Consider the following 20,846-nt stretch of genomic DNA (forward strand, 5'->3'; position numbering starts at 1 on the left):
ATGCTCAGAGGGCCACAGTTTCCCCAAACTTGGTCTAAAACCTGAAGCCAGCACTGCACGTCATCTAGAGGATTGGTATGGCTTCCACAGAAGCTATGCAGCCTGTGCCAGATTGGAATATCCTCCCCTGTTTTGCTTTCCTAGGGTGCCACCCTACGTTCGTGTCGTGGGACATTCAAGATAGCAAGGAGACGGAGAGTTCTTGTATTTTCCAATTGATTGTTTCTGGCACACACATAATTTTTGTTTTATTTTAATTAGTGCTGGGAAACTCTGGTTGGCCAAGATATCTACAGGCTGCTTGTGGCTGAATTCATTTGCTGCTTACTGGGATCTTTCTTTGGAGAATTTCTGCGGAGGTATGTGCACGGATTCTGCATTTAGTACAATGAATACTCCTATGTTGTTTCATTTTCAGTGTTGCCAAGGGGATCCTTCCATCCTCCTTGCTCTTTCACAGCCGTTTGGTTTTCTCATGCAGTGCTTCTTGGCGTTGCATAGCTGGGACCTGCAACAAACTGTCGCAGTGTGAAGTGCTTCTGTTTAGCATGCCAGGTTGTGAGTGTTTTGAATGTCTGTACCTGTGAGAAGACCTCTGGCTGCTCACCCTGCAGCTGATTCATTGGGCTCTTGGCTACTTTCCCAGCTTGGGCGTAGGGTATATATATTGGGGGTTTGCAGGACTGTTGGAAAAGTTTGGAGTTTCAAAATAATTTTGTTCTGCTTTTAGAATCATTGGGACCAAATGCTGCAAGAAACTTGGCATGCCAGAATTTGACATTGCTCGAAATGTTTTGGATTTAATCTATGCACAGACTTTGACATGGTGAGTAAAAATAATATTATCCATAAGATCTCTGTTAAATACAGAGCTGTGAAATGTATGACCCTCCAGTTGTACTAAATCTCCATTTATTTACTTATTTATTTTTGAATTTATTCACCACCCTATACCTAGGGGTCTCATCATCACTGATCATTGATCTTGTTGGCTGGGGCTGATAGGGGTTGCAGTCTAACAACATCTGGATAGGCATGGGTCCCCCAGCCCTGTTGCAATACTTAGATACTGCCTGCACATTTCATGAATTGAAATGAAATTCCTGTGTTTTTAAACATCAAACTGTAAAGGTGCTCAGCACAAACCCTGCCTAGACCTTAATTCCCTTTCATTTAGCAGGATTTATCCACTCTGGAGGGCCTTCTATGAGTGTGAATTTGCATCCGCTGCTGTAAAAAGGAAATCACTTACGACCATTTTTTTTTACACTGACTGTGGGGAGCTAAATCTAATTTTTCCTGGACTTGGCCTCAGACCCTGAGCTGCTCTGGGAAGCCTTCAGACCCCTTCAGTCTGAGGTCTAGCAGCAAGTCACGGTTGGTGCATGCCTGTAGTCCTAAGACATTTTTCATATAGTTTAGTTATAGTATACAACTGCTAACATGGTTTGAAATAAGGCTTTTGACTTTATTTTAAATGTTGCTAAAATGATAGAGGGACGCGGGTGTCGCTGTGGTCTAAACTACGGAGCCTCTTGGGCTTGCCGATCGGAAGGTCGGCGGTTCCAATCCCCGCGACGGGGTGAGCTCCCATTGCCCTTTCCCAGCTCCTGCCAACCTAGCAATTCGAAAGCACGTCAAAGTGCAAGTAGATAAATAGGTACCGCTCCGGCAGGAAGGTAAACAGTGTTTCCATGCGCTGCTCTCTTTTCGCCAGAAGCGGCTTAGTCATGCTGACCACATGATCTGGAAAAACTGTCTGCGGACAAATGCCAGCTCCCTTGGCCAGTAAAGTGAGATGAGCGCAGCAACCCCAGAGTCGTTCGTGACTGGACTTAACTGTCAGGGGTCCCTTTACCTTTATCTAAAATGACAGAGAGGGATCGAGGGCAACTTATTTCATATTCATAATGTCTTAAATTATTTCCCCCCATTTAATTGCATGGATGTTATATATCCAAGTCATATTTACTGGGGGACCACTAGCTGAGACATGGGTGGTCTCACTTGGACACACAACTGTTCATTAAACCATGTCCTGATAATGGGATGCCTTCTGTTTATACCTTGTGTCGTGTAAAGAGAAGCTTTGAGATGATTTCTTCCTGCCCCTTTTCCATCTCTCCTGTAGGATTGGTATCTTCTACTCACCTCTACTTCCAGCCATTCAGATGATATCATATTTCATAATCTTCTGGGTGAAAAAGGTACTAGCTTCTCAGAATTCCATGGATGCCAAGATCCAGGTTTGGGGCAATTACTGTTTGGTGAGAGAACCCCAGCAGAGATTTAAAATAACAAAATATGCAGCAAAGTAAAATGTGGAAACATAGACCTTTAAAATATGCCCTTGTGAGTTCCAAAACGTCCCTCTTCCCCAGCACAGAAGGCTTGATTACCCAGTCCTTTCCAATGTGAGGTAAGCCTGGCAGGACATCTTACTCTATGGTCTTAACCCCTTCATGAATGAATCAGACTTAAGCATGTTGGTTATATGAAGCTGGTTATCCTACCTTACCAGAATTGGGGAACCTCAGGCTCAAGGCCCAAAAACAGTTGTCTAGATCTTTCTATAAGGCCATTGAGACTCACCCCAGATCATAATCCCTCAACCCCAGGCCAAACTGCTGGCCAGCCCTGCTTTGCTTTCCTGGGTGGTTATTGCCTGTCTGGAATGCATCACGTTTCCTGTCAGGATTGGGATCCCACACAGTGGTTTCTTAGGAAAGCCACCAGTGCTTAATTTTTTTTTTTTTAAAGAAAGCATGCTTAATGTATTGCTTGACCTTACATATTGTTTTGATTCAATGGCATATGCATGGAGTTCCCACTGAATGTACTGAAATGCTCATCCTCTTCATCCTTGTTCCTGAAAGGTGAGTCTGATGAGGAACTGCCAGCCCCCTCGCAAAGCTTGGAGAGCTTCTCAGATGAACACCCTCTTTGTTTTCCTGCTCTTTTTCCCATCTTTCACTGGAGTCCTCTCTGTCATAGCAGTCACCGTCTGGAGGTAAGCAGGATTGTTTCCTTCCCCTTGTCAGATTACATTGCTCTGCCCGAGGCTTTTGTATACAGAGAGAGTGAATCGGGGGCCCTCCAGATATTGCTCCACTACAACTCCCAACATCCATTGGCTATGCTGCCTGCGGTTGAAGGGAGCTGGACTCCAAGAATATCTGGAGGGCCATAGGTTCTCTATTCCTGCTTTTAGTGCTTTAGTCTTTGCTTCTGATTTTTTTTTTGTGAGGGGTTGGTTGCATCACGCAGAGGAAGAGCTTGTAGCAAGGGCAGGTGTAAATCACCCCATGAACGAGCTAATCACAGGTGCAAGTACAGCCAAGAAAATACGTAGCTACGCTAACAGCCTAGTGCCCCGACTATATCTGTGTTCAGTGCAGTGGTGTGTCTGTTTGTTAGACAGTGTTACTTGTCTGGTATTACGTCTTGAATTGCTGAACTTATTTAGAAATACTTTGTACTTTTAAGTATCTGTATATATCTGTGTCTCCCAAAGTCTACAAGCTGTATATATCTACATTCAGAACTGTTTTGCTGAGCCTTATCTTCTGCGACAGTAAACTATCTGAACTCCTTCAGTGTAGTGATGGTACTGGGAACAACTTCCACTGCGTGGGCATCTCACCTGAGATTCCCAACAAACGATGCTGAATCTGGTCATCCTGGCCTCTCTGCCCCAGCCCTGCCTTCAACAAAGGAGATTGCACTCCATTAACAGGAAGCAGTGTGTACTTTGTAAAATGGTGTGGTTTGTCTTTCTGAGCAAAAAAACTGACAAGGAAGGGAAACCATGAAATAGTCTCCTCCCCAGTGCTTCTTCCACTCTGTTTTGGACCTCATCCTGCCCCAGGCTGGAAACAGGGAAGATGGCTCCCCAGTTGACCTGTTCTTTGAGCCAGAAACCTCTTAAGGGCCATTGCCAGTCAGTGCTGTGTGAGATAGACCATTTTTTAATGAAGCAGCTTCCTTATATCCTTAATTAAATCTTCTTTTAAAAACAACACTCCTTCTAAATGTTTATGGAAATGGTTTCACACTGGGCTTTAGAATGCAAATGCAGCAGTGGTATTGCATCGTGAATCGTATCCAAGCCATTGTCCTGTGTGTGCTAAAATATGTGGACCTCTTCCTTAAAAAACCTTCCCCTCCCCTCTTTGCCCAGGTTGGAGCCTTCTAAGACATGTGGCCCTTTCCGTGGTTTGGTGACCATCTTTGAGTCTGTTTCCAGCTGGATGGGAATACTCGCCAGTTATCCCAGTTCGAGATGGGTTGTGTGGATTTATCACAACTTAATTGAAAGTGTGCATTTCTTCTTCATCCTCTCCATCATTGTTTTGTAAGTTCCTGTCAGCTGTGCGTTTCTTTATTTTAGCAATGCGATAAGAAAAGGTAGGCCTTATTTTATTTGCAAACGAAGTGCTAATTTTAATTTCTTAAACTCTTGCTTTAGAATCATCACATACCTCTACTGGCAAATAATAGATGGGCGTAAAATAATGGTTAAACTTCTGCAAGAGCAGATCATCAATGTGAGTATGTTGCTGGGGAGGCTTCCCAATGCTTAAACAAGGCGCCCGGCTTAATTTTTGCCTTTATTGAGTGGTCTGTAGGTAGGAAATAGTGGGTCATTGCCAACTACATTTTACTCAGCAGCAAACCTATTGAAATTAGTCATCTCCATTCATTTTAGTGGGCCTGCTGTATGACTAACACTGGGTAGAATCCAGTATGTTACTGCTTCTGTACAAGGAAGAATTAAGCACCTCAGTGCAGAACATCTTACTGTTAAAAATTCTTTCCAGTAGCACCTTAGAGACCAACTGAGTTTGTTCTTGGTATGAGCTTTCGTGTGCATGCACACTTCTTCAGATACACTGAAACAGATACACTGAAACAGAAGCATGCACACGAAAGCTCATACCAAGAACAAACTCAGTTGGTCTCTAAGATGCTACTGGAAAGAATTTTTTATTTTGTTTCGACTATGGCAGACCAACACGGCTACCCACCTGTAATCTTACTGTTAGTTTGGCTATTCATTTTCTGGCACAGGATTTTATATTGTTGGATGTTTGGGTGCAACTTGGCTTGTGGAATAGGAGTTTGCATGGGGTAAAGGTAGATGCAGTGAGGGACATTCACATTCCCAGACTATCCCTGTACCTTTATAACCGATCAGCTTCCTTCTCTGTCTTCCTGTTGTTTAGAGTGATGCAACTTTCTTTGCATCCTGTTTAAAACTTCCTTCTCCTCCTACTTCTCCCTTGCACCTCAAGATGAGAGGTTATCTTTAACTATACTCTGTGAGAGAACAAAAGAGCAAGCATGTTCATCTCTAGATTAGTTAGGCTGGAACTAGAAACATTTCTCTCCAAGTTTTGTACAGTATTTCCTACAATAAACAACTTTATTACTTTCTTAACCTACATGCATCTCCCTCTGTGTGTGATTGCAATAGGTAAAGTCTACTCTGTAACCAAGATTTACTAGCTAAACACTGCTCACTCTGCATACTAATTGGGTTTCAATAGGTAGCATTCTTTCTCTCCTTCCCTCTCCCTCCACCCACCCCCCAATAAAAAAAACTTCAGCAGCAGACACCATGACCACTACTCTTCCCTCTGGATTCAAAATGCACAGAAGTGTTGACATTTCTGATTGGTTACCCAATACCCATGTAACCAATTTGACTGCCCCTTAGAGCCAGTCGAAGAGGTGGAGTTTGGGGGCTTCCCCCAAGCCAAGGGAAAGGAGGAGGGAGGCTGGGATTTGCTTAAGGGGCAGTGCACAGTTGATTCAGTGCACCTGAATACAACATAGAGGGCTAAAGGAGACATTGCATTAAACACCTATTTTTAAAAGTGTGCTTGTACTGACTACATTTATTTTGGGATTGAGGGGAGAGCATTTATTTTGGGGGGATATTCTGGATCATAGCCCTGCAATTCAGATTATGGCTGCTCTCAGTTTTCAAAACACCTGCTATCCTCCCTTCTCCCAATGGTGCTGTTAGCTGTAATGGCAATCTTCTGGAGAGAGACCCCACAGCTCATTTTTCTTCAAAATTAATGTGGCCAGTATACACATTTTTTTGAAAGCGTGTTTACTGTACAATATGGATTGCTACCTCCACACCTGAAAGGGTCCATTTTTGGTGGTAAGTAGCAAATGCATGCATCTCCCCACTGCATCTTCTAATACTCAATTTGTGTGTGTGTGTATAGGAAGGTAAAGATAAAATGTTCCTGTTGAAGAAATTACGTGCGCTGCAGGCATCTAAACTTCAAAATCGGGGAGAGCAGCCACAGGTTAGTTGTGAAAATGTGGGCTTGTAAAATATTGCCTTATTCATTATGGGCCGTTAAAACAATTGGCTAATAATCTGGGGGAATACATAATGCAACATGGCAAGTTGTTTATTAGTATTGCACTAGATGGCAGTAGCAATCACACAAAAATCCCAGGCCACTGGAGGTGCCTGCGTTGTGTGAAGGCTTAATCCCCTAGGTCAGGGGTCCCCAAACTAAGGCCCAGGGGCCAGATGTGGCCCAATCGCCTTCTAAATCCGGCCCGCGGACGCTCCGGGAATCAGCGTGTTTTTACATGAGTAGAATGTGTCCTTTTATTTAAAATGATCTCCGGGTTATTTGTGGGGCCTGCCTGGTGTTTTTACAAGAGTAGAATGTGTGCATTTATTTAAAATGCATCTCTGGGTTATTTGTGGGACAGAGGAATTCGTTCATATTTTTTTTCAAAATATAGTCTGGCCCCCCACAAGGTCTGAGGGACAGTGGACCAGCCCATGGCTGAAAAGGTTTGCTGACCCCTGGCCCTAGGTAACTCAAGGTAACATGCCTTGAGCTTGTTAAGACTTTTGTGGTTGCAATCCATTCCATCCACCCTGAAGTGTGGTTAAGTATACACAGTGTACCTAATTTTGATACTTCTCCCCTGCACACACAGAGGAGTTCATCTCTGCACCAGTCAACTAGACAGCAGGTGCCTGCACCATTTCCTAACTCCACTGAAAGCTCTCCAGCAACAGAGGAAAGAGACTCTTACTTTGAGGTAATGGCAACAGCAACCGAGAGAGGCATGTGCATTGAATTGAAATTCTTTTACCACTCTTCTATGCTTCAGAGTTCACCTAGAGTATTGTTTGTCCAGTTTTGGCCATTGGAGTTTCCAGGCCCAAGCTCAGTGGTCCAGCAATCCGCTTGGCATGCAGAAGGTCCCTGGTTTATTCCCATTATATCTAAATAGGGCTGGGGGAAGCTCCTGCCTGGAGTTAGTCCATCACTGGTGACTATAGGGCAGAAGGCAGGGAAGCCAACAATAGGTGGTGCCAGAGCTAATGATGATTAGAACTGATTCTAGTTCTACAAAAAGGATTCAGACTAAACATTAGATGGAGCTTCCTGGCGGGGTTGAAGCTGTTTTGACAGCGCAGCAGGCTCCCTAGAATGGTGATGACCTCTTTTTTTGTTAGAAACATTTAAAGGGAGGCTGGATGGCCACATATCGGGGGTGCCGTGGTAGTGAATTTCCCACTTCAAACAGGGGGCTTGGCTGGATGACCTTTGAGCTTCCTTCCAACTCCAATTATTGCTTGCAGCCTCACAATTTGGTGTCTTTACACTGCCTGTGTAGGTGGCAAAAAGCAGGGGGAAATCGAAGCCGCCTAGTCCTTTCTCAGCAGCCCATGCTCCCAGCAGTGCTTGAATTATGCCCCTAACTTCTCAGTGCTGGAACGCAAGGGCAAATGAAGATTACAAATTGAGCAACAGTAGCTCCCCGGAGAAGCTCTCCATCTAGTCCAGCATCCTGTTCTCACAGATGCCAACCAGATGCCTATAGGAGGACCTCAAGTGGGACCTGAGCACAACAGCACTCTCCCTGCACTGCTGTTTCCAGTAACTGGTTTTCAGCAGCACTGAAGTGCATTGGGCCAAGTGCTTTTAATTATCAGTGGTGGAATCAATTGTTCCAGCAAGGGCAGACCAAAGCGGATGTTCTGACTTGGAATCCCTTGGTGGTGGTGGGACCCTACTATTGTTGGTGTGGAAATACATGGAAAATCTCCAAGGTGTGTTCTGATAAGTTGATTTAGCACTCACAAAAAACAGATGTTATCATAGATCCTGTCTGGAGAACCAGAATGGAGGAGAGAGTGCTTCCAAGGTGTAGTAATAATAATAATAATAATAGTAATAATAATAATAATTTATTATTTGTACCCCACCCATCTGGCTGGGTCTCCCCAGCCACTCTGGGCGGCTTCCATCAAATATTAAAATACATTTAAAATATCACAGTTTAAAAACTTCCCTAAACAATCAGTTGGGGGGGGGAAAGAATGGGGCAATTAAAGCTTCAAAATTCCCTCGCCTCATTTTAGACATAAGGAAATGGGGATCTGTCTATTATTACATTGCTATGTTTTTCTTCCCTTTAGCTTGCAAGACCTCAAATGACCAGCTTCTCTCGTGGTAAGCATAAGCCTGGCACAAATAGGCAGAGCAGGTGACAAAAATTGAAAACCCATCTCTCTGAAGATCTAAAGCCCTTTTCAGACATTCAGCTACTAGGAGGAGGGCGCAGGGCTGGCTCTCCTCCTACACAGAACTACACAGTGCATTAGCTGACATGTTATTGGCTTAGTCAAGAGGCTTATGTTCTATGCATGATGCTTCCAGCATGGAAACTCAGGGTCCCCATCTCTGTAGAGGCTCATGTGTGTTAGGCCTGCCCATGTGTAACGTGGGGGATGTGGCCACTTCATGTGCTGTTGAGGGTAGGGGGCTAGCCCCACATCTTTCCACAGTCCTTTTCATGTGTTCAGAAATTAATTACCTGAATAGGGCTATAATTACCTGGTCAGGAATGGTATAGACTACAGTTGGGTGTTAACATCTGAATTGGCAAACTATGGTTTGTGTTTGCCACCTATCAGGATTGGAAAGCCACTTCAAATGGTGATTTTTCAATTCCATTTTGGAGAGGAAGCAGAAACTGGTTTGGTAATATTGGATGGGGGGGCGGCGGCGAACTATGGCTCATTGGAATCAGGAATTGGAAGTGGAGGAGATAAAGGGAAAACAGAAGCCAGAGGCTTGGAGCAAACAGCCAAACCAGCTCATTGTTTGAAAAAGTGTATCAGCATAAGTGGTCTACTGGTTGAACCTAGCAAAATCGTCATTCCACTTTTAAAAAGCAACTTCTACTTTGAAGATAAATGATCTATGGGCTCTCATCCAGAGCACAGTCCCAATCTGGATTGGGATGCCACAAATTTCCTGCTGATGATATCTCTCCCATCCACCTGTTTACCCCTGAAGGTAATTCTTGCAGTATGCCTTATCTTCTGGAGAAAATAGGGTTCCATTCCAGATTGGGAGTACATTCCATATCTGGGACACACAGCTGATTTTTCTTCAAAATACAAATGTTCAGTTTAAGGATGCTTGTTAAAAACACGTGAATGACCGAAAGAGGCATTAACAAAAAGGGCTGTGAAGAGATAATTTCCATTCCACTTGTGTCATGGTTTGATTAGGAATGTGGGTAACTTCTATCAAATACGACAGTGCTGATGCTTTGCCATTTGTCTTGCTTGCAGTTCATGAGAGTAACCGCCCAGCCAAGAATGCTACAGCTTCTGAAGCTCTGGCTCTGGCTTTGAGAGCCAGGCAAGAGGCTGAATGGGAAATGGGAGATGATGAAAGTTCCTGAAAGTGGAGGAGTGCAAAATGGACAGAGAAGCACTCTTGAGAATTTTGCTGTTTGCACTACTGAGGCCTTAGAAGGAACTGTCTGCACTTTTGAAAATTGACAAATGAAGGATGGTGTTGAAAACCAAGGCTTTTGCATCAAAAAATTGTATTTTTTCACTGGTTGCAAGTTTGCTTTATAGTATTTTTTTTGAAAATATTGTGAAATGTAATTAAAACAGGATGCAGCTCATCAACGGAGTCCAGGACAGGATTGACTACCGGTACATATGGAAAGATGTGAGATTAAACACTTTTCATGGAACTTTCTTACTGGATTAGTATAAATTATTCCAATTAATAACTGACAAGTACAGGTCTGTAAACATTTGTTGTAATCGTTCTGAAATGCTTTATTTTTGCTGTGTTGATCAGAATATTTTTTTACAGAGATTAGAGGCATTTATAAAGAATGATAATGAGAGCTCTGTTGTTTTTTTTTAATTAACATGCATTGTGTCACCACTGTGAAATGTTAAATCTGGTTACATATATCTTACTTCATCTCTGTGCAGTTCCAACCTTTTCTGGAGAACAATGGGTACATAACCAGCACAAAAAAATGTTGTAATGTAAGTTTGGAAAACAGAAACCTGTTTTAGCTGTGACTTTGCAGCTGCACATTTTTAAATTGTTTGACAAGGACCCTCTTATTTCCCCTACATCAATGGTTGGCTGCTTCAGTTGCCATCTGGCCCAGCTACTCATATGAATTGCAATCAAGAGCACTTTTGAGGAGTGTCTGGCTGCTAGAATCAGGATTGCATCTACAACAGCAGTTGGGCGAGTTCTTGCTGCTCAACTGTTTGTTGTGCTTGGCTTCTTCCTGTGAAAAGCTGGTTTGCAGAGTTTAAGGCACAACCTTTTCCCTTCCTAGTGTACTCCTAATTCTTCAAGTGCTTCTGTATCCCTACTAGATTTCAGCATCCAATTCTCCCCAAATGGTCGTATTTTCTTTGCTTCTACTTCGTCAGGTAGTTTCTAGTTTCCCTACCATGAGCAACTTCCATAGTAAAAGTGTTTCCTCTGTGTGCGTTTGGACACAAACTTCCTGAGTGATTTTCTGAATGCTATTACTTTGGAATAGGTTGTACTTCAGAGTAAAGTGCAAGGACAACCTGCAAAGAATCTTGGTCAGAAGAACAGACCCTAATTTGTAAGAATTAATGTTGCTTCAAAAGCAGTGCCAAATGTGAATTCAAATTGGCACCTAAACTGAGCCCTAAAAATCTCTTCCTACTTACCCATATATAGTCTAGTCCTGGCTGTGGCGTTGCTCCATGTTGTCTCCAAGTCTCGCTTTTCAGCTAATGCCTCTTATTCATATCCCCCAGGTAGGATTCTGTTGCACCCAGCCACCCACTTACCCATAAGGCAGTACTGCAACCTGCAGCACCTGGCCTAATTTCTTCCAGCCCCCCAAATGCTTTGATGCTCTTTGGTCCACGCCTTGGGGAACTGGTTTGTCTTTCGACTAGACAACGAGGAGGTATATGCAGTTGTCTCCCTCTCTACTATTTCATTATAAGTACAGGCTAATGAATGTGTTTCAAGTCATGTCAGTGATTGGTGAAGGCCTAGCATCGATTTATTTTTAAAAAAGCAGCTTAATTTAGAAAAAAGTGTCAATCTACAAGTCCACACCTGCATTAAACCAACCTGATTTTTTAAAAGGGCTGCACAGCCCTCTCTTAGACTCTCAATTCTTCCTGCTAGGGTTAAAATTGATTGTAATGTTAAGACTCCATCCAGCATGATGAAAAGAAACATTTGGATCCACTTTGCATCGTGATAATTCAGTCCCAAGAAAATCAATATGAATCCTTGAAGTTCCACTGCTGACAAACTTCCATTTTGCTTTAAAGAAGCAAACCCAAAAGAATCCAGGAAATGCTGAAGATTAGAAGTGAGGGTCACAGTCCTCCACTAAGCTGTCAGTGATGTAGCTGGCCTGGAGAACATTTTCATAGTACATTTTTTCAGCAAATGTGTTGACTGTCCAAGCCACAACTTGAATTCCTTTGGAAGACCACTGTCTCACATATTCCCTAAAAAGGATAATGTCAGAAATGAGGTGAGGGAAGACTGCAAGTGACTGCAATTAAAACCAAACCTTTCTTATTTCATGTTCTCTATAGTAACAACAGGCCATCTTTTTGGTACTTAACCCACAATCTTTCCCCCTATTTTGTTTAAGTTAAGGTGTGGTATTCGATTATAAACCATCTCTTAGGGATAATTATTGAGGCCATCGGAGGGAGAAACAGCAGCATGCCTAGGTACATTTCCAGCTGAAAGCCCCGCCTCCATCCATCTCCCCAGTGCTGTCGCTGAGGAAGCAGCACCCAGGTATCCTCCCACCTGAAAGCCTCTGCTACGTGTATGGAGCTAAATCATCCTGCCCTTGCACAAAGCTGCCTTTTCAAGCTACCATAAGAGGGTACTGTTACCCTGAAAGGTTGTTTACAAGTATTACAGATGAGAATTACACATACAGTTAGTGGGTGCCTGGTGAGCTTTTCTTATTTAAACCACCCTATGTTGACACCAGCACTTTGTTCTTTTAAGTCTCATATGAATTGGTGTATGCCTATCCTCTCACCTCACCCCCCCCCCAATCCTTTGAGGAATATCTTAGCTGTGGGTGGGTTAGACCAGGGGTCAGCAAACTTTTTCAGCAGGGGGCCGGTCCACTGTCCCTCAGACCTTGTGGGGGGCCAGACTATATTTTGGGGGGGAAATGAACAAATTCCTATGCCCCACAAATAACCCAGAGATGCATTTTAAATAAAAGCACACATTCTACTCATGTAAAAACACGCCGATTCCCAGACTGTCCGCGGGCCGGATTTAGAAGGCAATTGGGCAGCATCCCGCCCCCGGGCCTTAGTTTGGGGACCCCTGGGTTAGACAAAGGGTGCCCTACAGATGTTGTTCGGTTCCATAGGCAGTGATCAGGACTGATGGGAGTTGTAGTCCCACAAGCAGCTGGAGGGCACTTGCCACTGGCTATCCCGGAGTATAGTCAAGGTTTTCTGCTTACTGTGAAACGAAATTTTTCTGCACCAGAAAAGCGGAAACCCCACAGAAGTGCCACAGGAAGTTGTGCATGCTCCAGTCCAAAATGACATCCAGCATCATCATGAAATAATGTTTCCAACAGGAAGTGTAGCGAGGCTTCCCATCTCCAAAGTAACTAAAGCTCCATGGTCGGTGGGTTAGAGCTGTTAAAACATTCCTATCAGCTTGCTTCATCTACAAGGCCAAGCAAAGAAACAAATGAATACATTTTGATGTACAAAGACTGATATTTTGCAAGGGAGACGTGACTTTCATCATTTCAAGCTTGACTTTGATGGTACATAATCTTGCTATATCTGGTAGTCTGGCGTTTGTAGAGAAAGAGTCAAAGGCTGGAACACAACCCTTGCATCATGTTTGCTAAAGAAGTCCAGACATTTTGTGCCACAAAACTAAATACTCTTAGAAGTACACCTTACTGATTTTATTTACTTCCCAAATTATGTATCTGCCTTGAAGAGCTGAGTCCTGGGATAGTTTTAAAACTATTTGGTTTATAGCAATTAAACTAATGATTAGGGTTGGTTGTATTGGGTACCTGTATATCCCCCCCATGAAGCCCTTACCTCCTTTATCCATGACCCATACAACACCCCCCACTGTCCTTGCAAAATGAGGGGAGTCTATACGACGCTTCACAGTGGACAGAATTATTCAAGATTTTAAAGTGAAGGCCACTTTGTCAATCTTTAACATATCCTCGCCACTTCTGTAAGATTATGTACTACATGTAATGCTGAAATTACCCAAATCAAAATTTTACCAAGACCAGAAATATCATGGCAACAACAGAACACTTAGGTGAAAAATTGTACCTTATAGACAACATCCGGCATAAAAGAGCAAACGATGCTAGTGTTGTACAGCCGAGGATATTCCAAGTACAGGGGTTTTAGGGCTGCAACTGCCTGCCGGGAAATAAGTTATATGAAAGAAGTGCAAAGCAGTTTAAAGGTAATTTTGAAATTTTGTTATTATAGCCTAATGTCAGACTGGAGATGGAAAGGACTGCATAATTTTTTTGAATGCAATATGCTGACCTTTGGTTTTGCCATTCAGCTAGCTTAGGTACCGGTACCTCTAGTCAAGAGAAAGGTGTTTGCTATTGTGGTGGTGTGTATACAAAGATAAAATTATTGTTTGAGACATACATCAAGGAAGGCCCAATTTGCTCCAGTGGAAAATTTGCTTTTGGCAAGCATTTTGGTTCAGTATGTAAGAGACTGATTCAGAAAAGGACCAGTAACTCAGTATTTGAATACATGCTATGCTGAAGGTGCCATGTTCAGTCCTCAGCATCATCATTTAAGAGTGATTTCAGGTAGCAGCAGCACTGGGAAAGTCCCCTGTTTGTGGCTCTGGAAAGCAGACTGGAAAGCTGACAACTATTAGACTACAAGGCTGGACTACAGTCTGACTCTATATAAGGCAATATATACAGTCTGGCTCTACATAAATACATGTATAATTCCATGTGCACAGTGCCAGAAAAGGGGATAAATGCCCCCTTCCCTACCCCACACCTACAACTTAAAGAAAATGTTGTTTCAAGCTTATTTTTAACTAGTCTCAACCACAAACAAAAGGGGCTTAAGTTATTCAGTATTATATCACTACGAATAAGACCAAAGGCAGGGTAAAGCAGCTATGATTGTAAATAGGCTGAAAAAGAAGCAGCACAAATGCTCTTCTTGTCTTGGTAAAATTGCATTAATGTTTTACTAAGAAAGATCTCTCAGATCTGATCAAATGGAAGACCTCTACCATGTGCTGTCCCACAAGAATGTGAGGCTTCAGCACAGTGGAAGAAAATGGTACCTGGTCTGCATTGCCCTTGACATCAAAGTAGATTGTGAGATCGTAATGCATACTTTCCAAAACAGCTTCTTTCAAAGTTGGTATTTTTTCTCCACGATAATCCCTCCTACAGAGAAACAGTAAAACTTTAATTGTGTGCATTCCTGCATGAATATTTACATTAAAAAAGGAATAATGCTTCTATTCGCTTTTATCACCATGAAGCATCTAAGGCAGGGGTGGGGGACCTTTCTGATTGGGGAACCAGATGTTTATTTCCTCTCACCTCATGGGCCAACTTTGACAGGCGGATGGGACCACACACCTATCAGTCACCTGACACCATTATAAGCATACTTATTTCCCATAAAATCTTCAAGACAGGTGGCTCTGACTGTGACCTAATATTAGAAAGAACTAAAATAATCAAGAATATGTGTTTTTACCAAAGTCCAAGCTTAATATATCCAGCAATATTTCCAGTAGTATTCTGCTGGTGATGCTTGCAAACAGCCCAAAGCTGCACCTTTACAGTATTTTGGAATTATCTGACAGAAAACAGATCTGGTTGGAAGAATTTCCCACCCATTCTTCAAGATTCTTTCCTTCCACCTATTACCTTCACACTGAGACCAAGTGACTGCCCAAGATCACCCAATAAACTTCATTGCTGAGAGGTGGCTTGAAGCCAGGCCTTCCCATCCATCGCTACATCAAGGGGAGCAGGTGGTGCTCATCTTCACAAACCACTTATCTCTACATACTTATTCAGGAATAAGAAATAATTGGGATTTGCTTCCACATAACCATGCATAGGATCAGGCTGTAAGAGAAAGCATTTTATGTAATGGTACAGAAATATTTTATTTCCAGGTATGAATGAAGGTGTTCTTCAGATTGCTCACTTACCATAATCTATGTTTAGCAGCTGGATTAAATTTTCTGATATCAGCAAATGTCAAGCTGTTTAAGTTTCCAGACCCATCAGTGGTCCTGTCTACAGTGTCGTCATGCATCAGGACAGGAATGCCATCAGCAGTGAATCCAAGGTCAAGTTCAACCCCTGTTGCTCCATTCTCAGCTGCCTTGATAAACAAAAAACAAACTGCTTTAAACAGGACATTGGATAACAATGCAAGTTTTGCACTGTAATCTATCTTTTTCTACCATCACATTAGAAATGGGAAAACTGAAATGAATTCACCAGCTGTGACCTGACTTTTGATGGTTCCGCAGGACCTTTCAGTACTATTGGTCATGGTATTAGTGTTTCTGTACTGCCAGGCCAGGTTGGGGCTTGGAGTACAGGATTGTGCTGGTTCCTGTCCAGCCTAAAGGACAATTTTCTGAAGGCAGATCTGGGGATTAAGTATTCAGCTTCTTGTTTGTTAATTGGCCTATGGAGATCCACAATGTTGTATCGTTTTCCCCATGCCGGTTAATGCATATAAGAAACTGCTGGGAGAGGTCATCTGGAGATATGATCACCAATATGTAGGTGACACCCAAATCTAGGATTGCTTTTCATCAGATTTTAAGAGAGTTAAAAGCCCTTAACTGATTGTTAGGGGTTAGATGTTAGTTAACAAACTGAGATGGTGCAGTTGGGGGGCCTGTTATTTACTATCTCCAAAGTATTCAATTGACATTAGTGTGTTTTCAAGACCAATTCAAAGTGCTGGTTATCAACTTTAAAACACTAAATGGTTTGGATCCAGGGTTTCTAATGGGCCACTTGGTTCCACACTATTTCCCCTACCCATTACGGTAATATCATCAGGTTAGGCTCTGCTCCATGACACCCAAACATCTGAGGTGAGATTGGTTTGTAACTTGGAAGAAGACAAGCCTTCAGATAAAAGAAATAATAAACAATGAAGATGCTCTCCTCTGTAACCTGTAGAGTGAATGTGAGGGAAGTTAATTTTATCTCTGAATTTTTTTTCTGGGAAGATATCCTGCAAAATTTGTACTGATTTGTTTAAGGGATGTGTCCTCTTGTTTCATCAAGAGGGTTGCCAGGCCTTTTCTCTTCTGACCTTGATACTGAAAAAAATATATATCTTGCTGGGTTATCCTGCTCAGAGATAAGGAAACACTTTAAATCTCATAAAAGTCTATGGAAGTCAGTTATCTGATTTGCGAAACAGAGTAGTAAACAGCATCTCCCCTCACTGAGTTTGCGATGGATTGTCTTGGGAAGTGAAAGGTTACTATATTTACCACTAATGATTCACAAATATTTGCACTTCATCTCCCTTGTTAATCCCCTTACTCTGTTTAGGTTTCAGTTGATCTTTATAATCCCTGTGGTTCCTTTATGCTTTAATCACTCTCATTAGCACAGCAAGTGAGGGTTACCTTCCCTTTGTTTGTAACACATTTAATTGCAACCACTAGCTTCAGAACAGGTTATAACCCTCAAAGGTTTACTATTCCATTGCAAGTCTGCACTGGAACATTACTTTGAAATTAGGTCTCTTATTCCAGAATTTAAAACAATTATTCCGGAATTTAACACTCATTGCTAGCCTGCTTAAATTCCTACCTCATAGGAACACTGTGAGGATAAAATAGGGAAGAGGGAAACCACATATGCTGCCACCTTGAGCTTCTTGGAAGGGGAGACAGACAGACATAAATAAATAAAAAATAAAATATATAGAGATAACCATGGACCTAAATTCTAAAATTCCTGGCAAGTCGCAACCCTCTAGGGTGGGAAAGTCAGCATCTGCCCACTAAAGAGAAGAATGGTGTGTCTGTCAATTCTCCTGGTCAAGAGAAAATCCAAACTGGTTCTTTTCTGTTCCTTACAAGAGATGGGCTTAATCCAGGGGTCAGCAAACTTCTTCAGCCATTGGCCGGTCCACTGCACTTCAGACCTTGTGGGGGGCGGACTATATTTTTTTTTTGGGGGGGGGAAATGAACGAATTCCTATGCCCAACAAATAACCCAGAGATGCATTTTAAATAAAAGCACACATTGTACTCATGTAAAAACACTAGGCAGGCCCCACAAATAACCCAGAGATGCATTTTAAATAAAAGGACACATTCTACTCATGTAAAAACACGCTGATTCCCCGACCATCCGCGGGCCGTATTTAGAAGGCGAATGGGCTGCATCTGGCCCCCAGGCCTTAGTTTGGGGACCCCTGGCTTAATCCCAGTACTGCTGCATAGTCCACAAGAGCCTGCAGCTGCTTTGTGGTTTCTCTCTTCTACAAGGAGAGTTGCTTCTATAGGAGGATGCAAACTTTTCAACCACACCAATGAAACAGAATAGAAAGATGCACGATTTTTGGACCCCTCCCTGTTCTAGTCTTCCTCTGTTGTGCATCTCCCTCCCTCCAAGCACACAACTAAAATTTAGACTTTCCCCATTTTATTTATGTTACACTGTCAAATGTCCCCTACATTTATACCTAAGCCCCTGAATCTTCCAGAAGTTGTTTAAGAGAGTTCTCCCTAAACTGGCTTTTGGTGGTAAGGGTTAGAGAAAGGTAAGGTATAATAAATTAAACTGCAAATATCATAATGCATTTGCATAATCTATGGTGTGGACCACACTTGCAATACTATGCCCACTTTTGATCACCACAACTCAAAAAGAATATTAGAGAGCTGGGAAAGGTGCAGAAAAGGGCAATGTTGGGATGAGCAGAATAGCTCAGTTGGTGACAGTGTGGTGCTGATAATGCCAAGGTTGCAGGTTTGATCAATGGATGGGACAGCTGCATATTCCTGCATTGCTGGGGGTTGGCCTAGGCCCTAGAGATGATCTTCAGGGTCCCTTCCAACTTTGATTCTATGATCAGTTGCCTACGATCATGAAGCTGGAGCAACTTCCCAAGGAGCAAAGGTTAAGTGAGGAAAAAATGGATAGATAAGTAATTTTTCTTCCCCTCTCCTAGTACTAGAACCCAAGGTATTTTGATGAAACTGAATGGCAAGAGATGCAGGACAGAATAATTATTACACACACAGTGACAGCTGCTTCCATAAGATGCAATGATGACTACCAACATAGCTTTATGAATTAGAATTAGAAAATAACGCTGGAGGAAAGGGCTGTTATTTCAGGTACAATAGTAACAAGCATACATGGAATTCCCCCCCCCCCCCCTCCCAATGAATGCCATGGCATTACTCTGAAGCCCTTTTCAGCAGCAGGGAATGGGTTAAAGTCCCCAAGTCCCTTCCACACCCTCCAACCTGGGTCTAAACCATTTGCTTCCTGCCTGCCTTCCTTTCACTCTCTGGTCTGTTTCGCCATCATCACCACAATCTCCTGCAGGGCATGGTTTTATTTCCGATCACAAGCCTTAACACCCCCCAAAAAAGAATATTTAAATTTTAATTAATTTCTCCCTCGCATTTTTTTTAGTGGGTGGGGTGGGGGGAAGAAGATGTGGTATAACAAATAGAGCCAAATATTCGGGGGACTGACCTGTCTGATGGCGGCCAGCGTGTTCTCGGGCGCGTCGTGTCCGCCGCCGCGGTGCGCGATGCGAGCCGGGTTCCCGCGGGGCTGGACGACCAGCTGGGCTCGTTGGACCGGCGCCGGCTCGAGGCTGAAGAGGCGTAGCACCAGGTAGAGGCCCGCAGTCAGCAGGCAGGAGAGCACGGCGCTCCGGCTCAGCACCAGCGCGGCCAGGAGCACCGTCGAGAAGGCGGCCAGCAGCCCCTCGGAGTAGCAGAACATGGCGGCCCAACGGCCTCACAGGCGGAGGGGAGTCGCCCCCCCCCCCCGCTCCCTCAACTGCCGGCGAAGGCGGCGGGCGCCGAGGAGGCAGCGCTCACCTGGGCCTTGACAGCATAATAGTGAGGCGAGGTCGCCGGCTCCCAGCCAATCGCCGCTAGCCCCCTGGTGCCGCCAGCCAATAGGGAGCTAAGGATTGAGGCGAGGGGCGGGCTTTTCTTTTTCGTGTATCCAGAATGAACTCTGCCCTGAAGCTGCGCCCAGGTACTCCAAGGCCAAGTTCACACCATGCAGTAGTAGTAGTAGTGTAGTTGTTGTTTTCAATTGGCACTATGATACCGTTTTGTTTTGTTTTGTATCCTTTGTCCGAAGATTTCAGGGCAGTTCACAGCATAAAAATACACAATGAAAACACGAAAGACATAATAAAAACAATAACAAAACAAAACAATAACCCCCCCCCCCCAAAGTCCTTTAAACTGTCTTGGGAGCAGCAGTGTGTTGAAGGCGTTGTCAGGAGACCACACCCTCCAAAGGGAAAGCAGGTAGCCCCACTCGCTTTTGGCTCTGACCCCCAATGCCCTACGAAGCCGTCACTTTCAAAATAGAAAATACAAACTGATAAACTAAGAATTACTAAAGCTGAAATTCTATATCTAGGAGGAAGCTCTGTTGAACTCCGTTGGGCTTATTTCTCGTATAGACAGATGCTGTATAATTGCACAGGAATGCTACACCTGTCATTCACCCCGATCACTGGTCGGTCATGCTGGCTGAGACTGATGCGGGATGCAGGCAGCGGTTCTCAGCATCTGCCTCTGGGAAGAGACAAAGAGGGACTTGACATCCTGTGAAACTGCCACATCATATGTGAACGAGTCAGCAAGGCATAATAGTGAAATCAGGGAGGGAATTCCTTCCTTTGGAACACACCTAAATTTCTCAGCTGGACTCGTGACTTTGTTGTTGTTCAGTCGTTCAGTCGTGCCCGACTCTTTTTGACCCCATGGACCAGAGCATGCCAGGCACGCCTATCCTCCACTGCCTCCCGCAGTTTGGCCAAACTCATGCCAATTGCTTCGAGAACACTGTTCAGCCATCTCATCTTCTGTCGTCCCCTTCTCCTTGTGCCATCCATCTTTCCCAACATCAGGGTCTTTTCCAGGGAGTCTTCTCTTCTCATGAGGTGGCCAAAGTACTGGAGCCTCAACTCATGGCTAACACGGACTATAACTTGCAGCACACAATGGTGAACATAAGTCTATTACTACTATTGTTGTTGATTGATTGTTACTTACAACAGATTGATTGATTGATTAAATAAATAAATAAATACATAAATATGTATAATGCCCTAGACCCGTGGGTCTCAGGGAAGTTCACAACATAAAGAAGTTTGGATTTGATAGCCCACTTTATCACTACCCGAAGGAGTCTCAAAACGGCTATCATTCTCCTCTCCCTTCCTCCCCCAC

General features: G+C 43.4%; 2 protein-coding genes across 4 annotated transcripts in view; one reads left to right on the forward strand and one right to left on the reverse strand.

The window, feature by feature from the left end:
• Positions 1–10,212, forward strand: part of TMC5 (transmembrane channel like 5) — a 27,832-nt gene extending 17,620 nt beyond the window's left edge. Inside the window, exons 11-20 of the mRNA XM_033166685.1 lie at positions 262–359; positions 731–826; positions 2,132–2,207; positions 2,877–3,010; positions 4,181–4,354; positions 4,469–4,547; positions 6,243–6,326; positions 6,982–7,086; positions 8,474–8,507; positions 9,638–10,212. Of these exons, the coding sequence (XP_033022576.1) occupies positions 262–359; positions 731–826; positions 2,132–2,207; positions 2,877–3,010; positions 4,181–4,354; positions 4,469–4,547; positions 6,243–6,326; positions 6,982–7,086; positions 8,474–8,507; positions 9,638–9,750 (993 nt within the window). The 3' untranslated portion in view covers positions 9,751–10,212. The remainder of the gene's footprint in view (positions 1–261; positions 360–730; positions 827–2,131; positions 2,208–2,876; positions 3,011–4,180; positions 4,355–4,468; positions 4,548–6,242; positions 6,327–6,981; positions 7,087–8,473; positions 8,508–9,637) is intronic.
• Positions 10,117–19,479, reverse strand: GDE1 (glycerophosphodiester phosphodiesterase 1). 3 transcript variants are annotated; one of them, XM_033166686.1, is made up of 6 exons: positions 19,120–19,472; positions 15,576–15,751; positions 14,688–14,793; positions 13,685–13,777; positions 12,832–13,043; positions 10,117–11,836 (listed from the first exon to the last, which is right to left on the reverse strand). In XM_033166686.1, exons 1-6 carry the CDS (start codon positions 19,372–19,374, stop codon positions 11,689–11,691), a joined length of 990 nt encoding a protein of 329 aa, XP_033022577.1. In that variant the 5' UTR covers positions 19,375–19,472; the 3' UTR covers positions 10,117–11,688. The 3 variants fall into 3 exon arrangements, with proteins under 3 accessions (XP_033022577.1, XP_033022580.1, XP_033022579.1); XM_033166689.1 differs by having other exon boundaries at positions 15,576–15,747; positions 19,120–19,219; XM_033166688.1 differs by lacking the exon at positions 13,685–13,777 and having other exon boundaries at positions 19,120–19,479.
• Positions 19,480–20,846: the final 1,367 nt, after the last annotated feature.

This window comes from Lacerta agilis, chromosome 13 (genome assembly GCF_009819535.1).
Source record: "Lacerta agilis isolate rLacAgi1 chromosome 13, rLacAgi1.pri, whole genome shotgun sequence".
In the NCBI taxonomy this organism is placed as follows: domain Eukaryota; kingdom Metazoa; phylum Chordata; class Lepidosauria; order Squamata; family Lacertidae; genus Lacerta; species Lacerta agilis.

Bases quoted from the DNA above. Each gene is read 5' to 3' on its own strand.
- GDE1 (XM_033166686.1), bottom strand. From the start codon at position 19,374: ATGTTCTGCTACTCCGAGGGGCTGCTGGCCGCCTTCTCGACGGTGCTC. The intron at 15,752-19,119 runs GTCAGTCCCCCG...TTGTTTATCAAG, and splicing joins CGCTGGCCGCCATCAGACAG to GCAGCTGAGAATGGAGCAAC. The intron at 13,778-14,687 runs GTACCATTTTCT...ATTTCCCGGCAG, and splicing joins TCAAGGGCAATGCAGACCAG to GCAGTTGCAGCCCTAAAACC.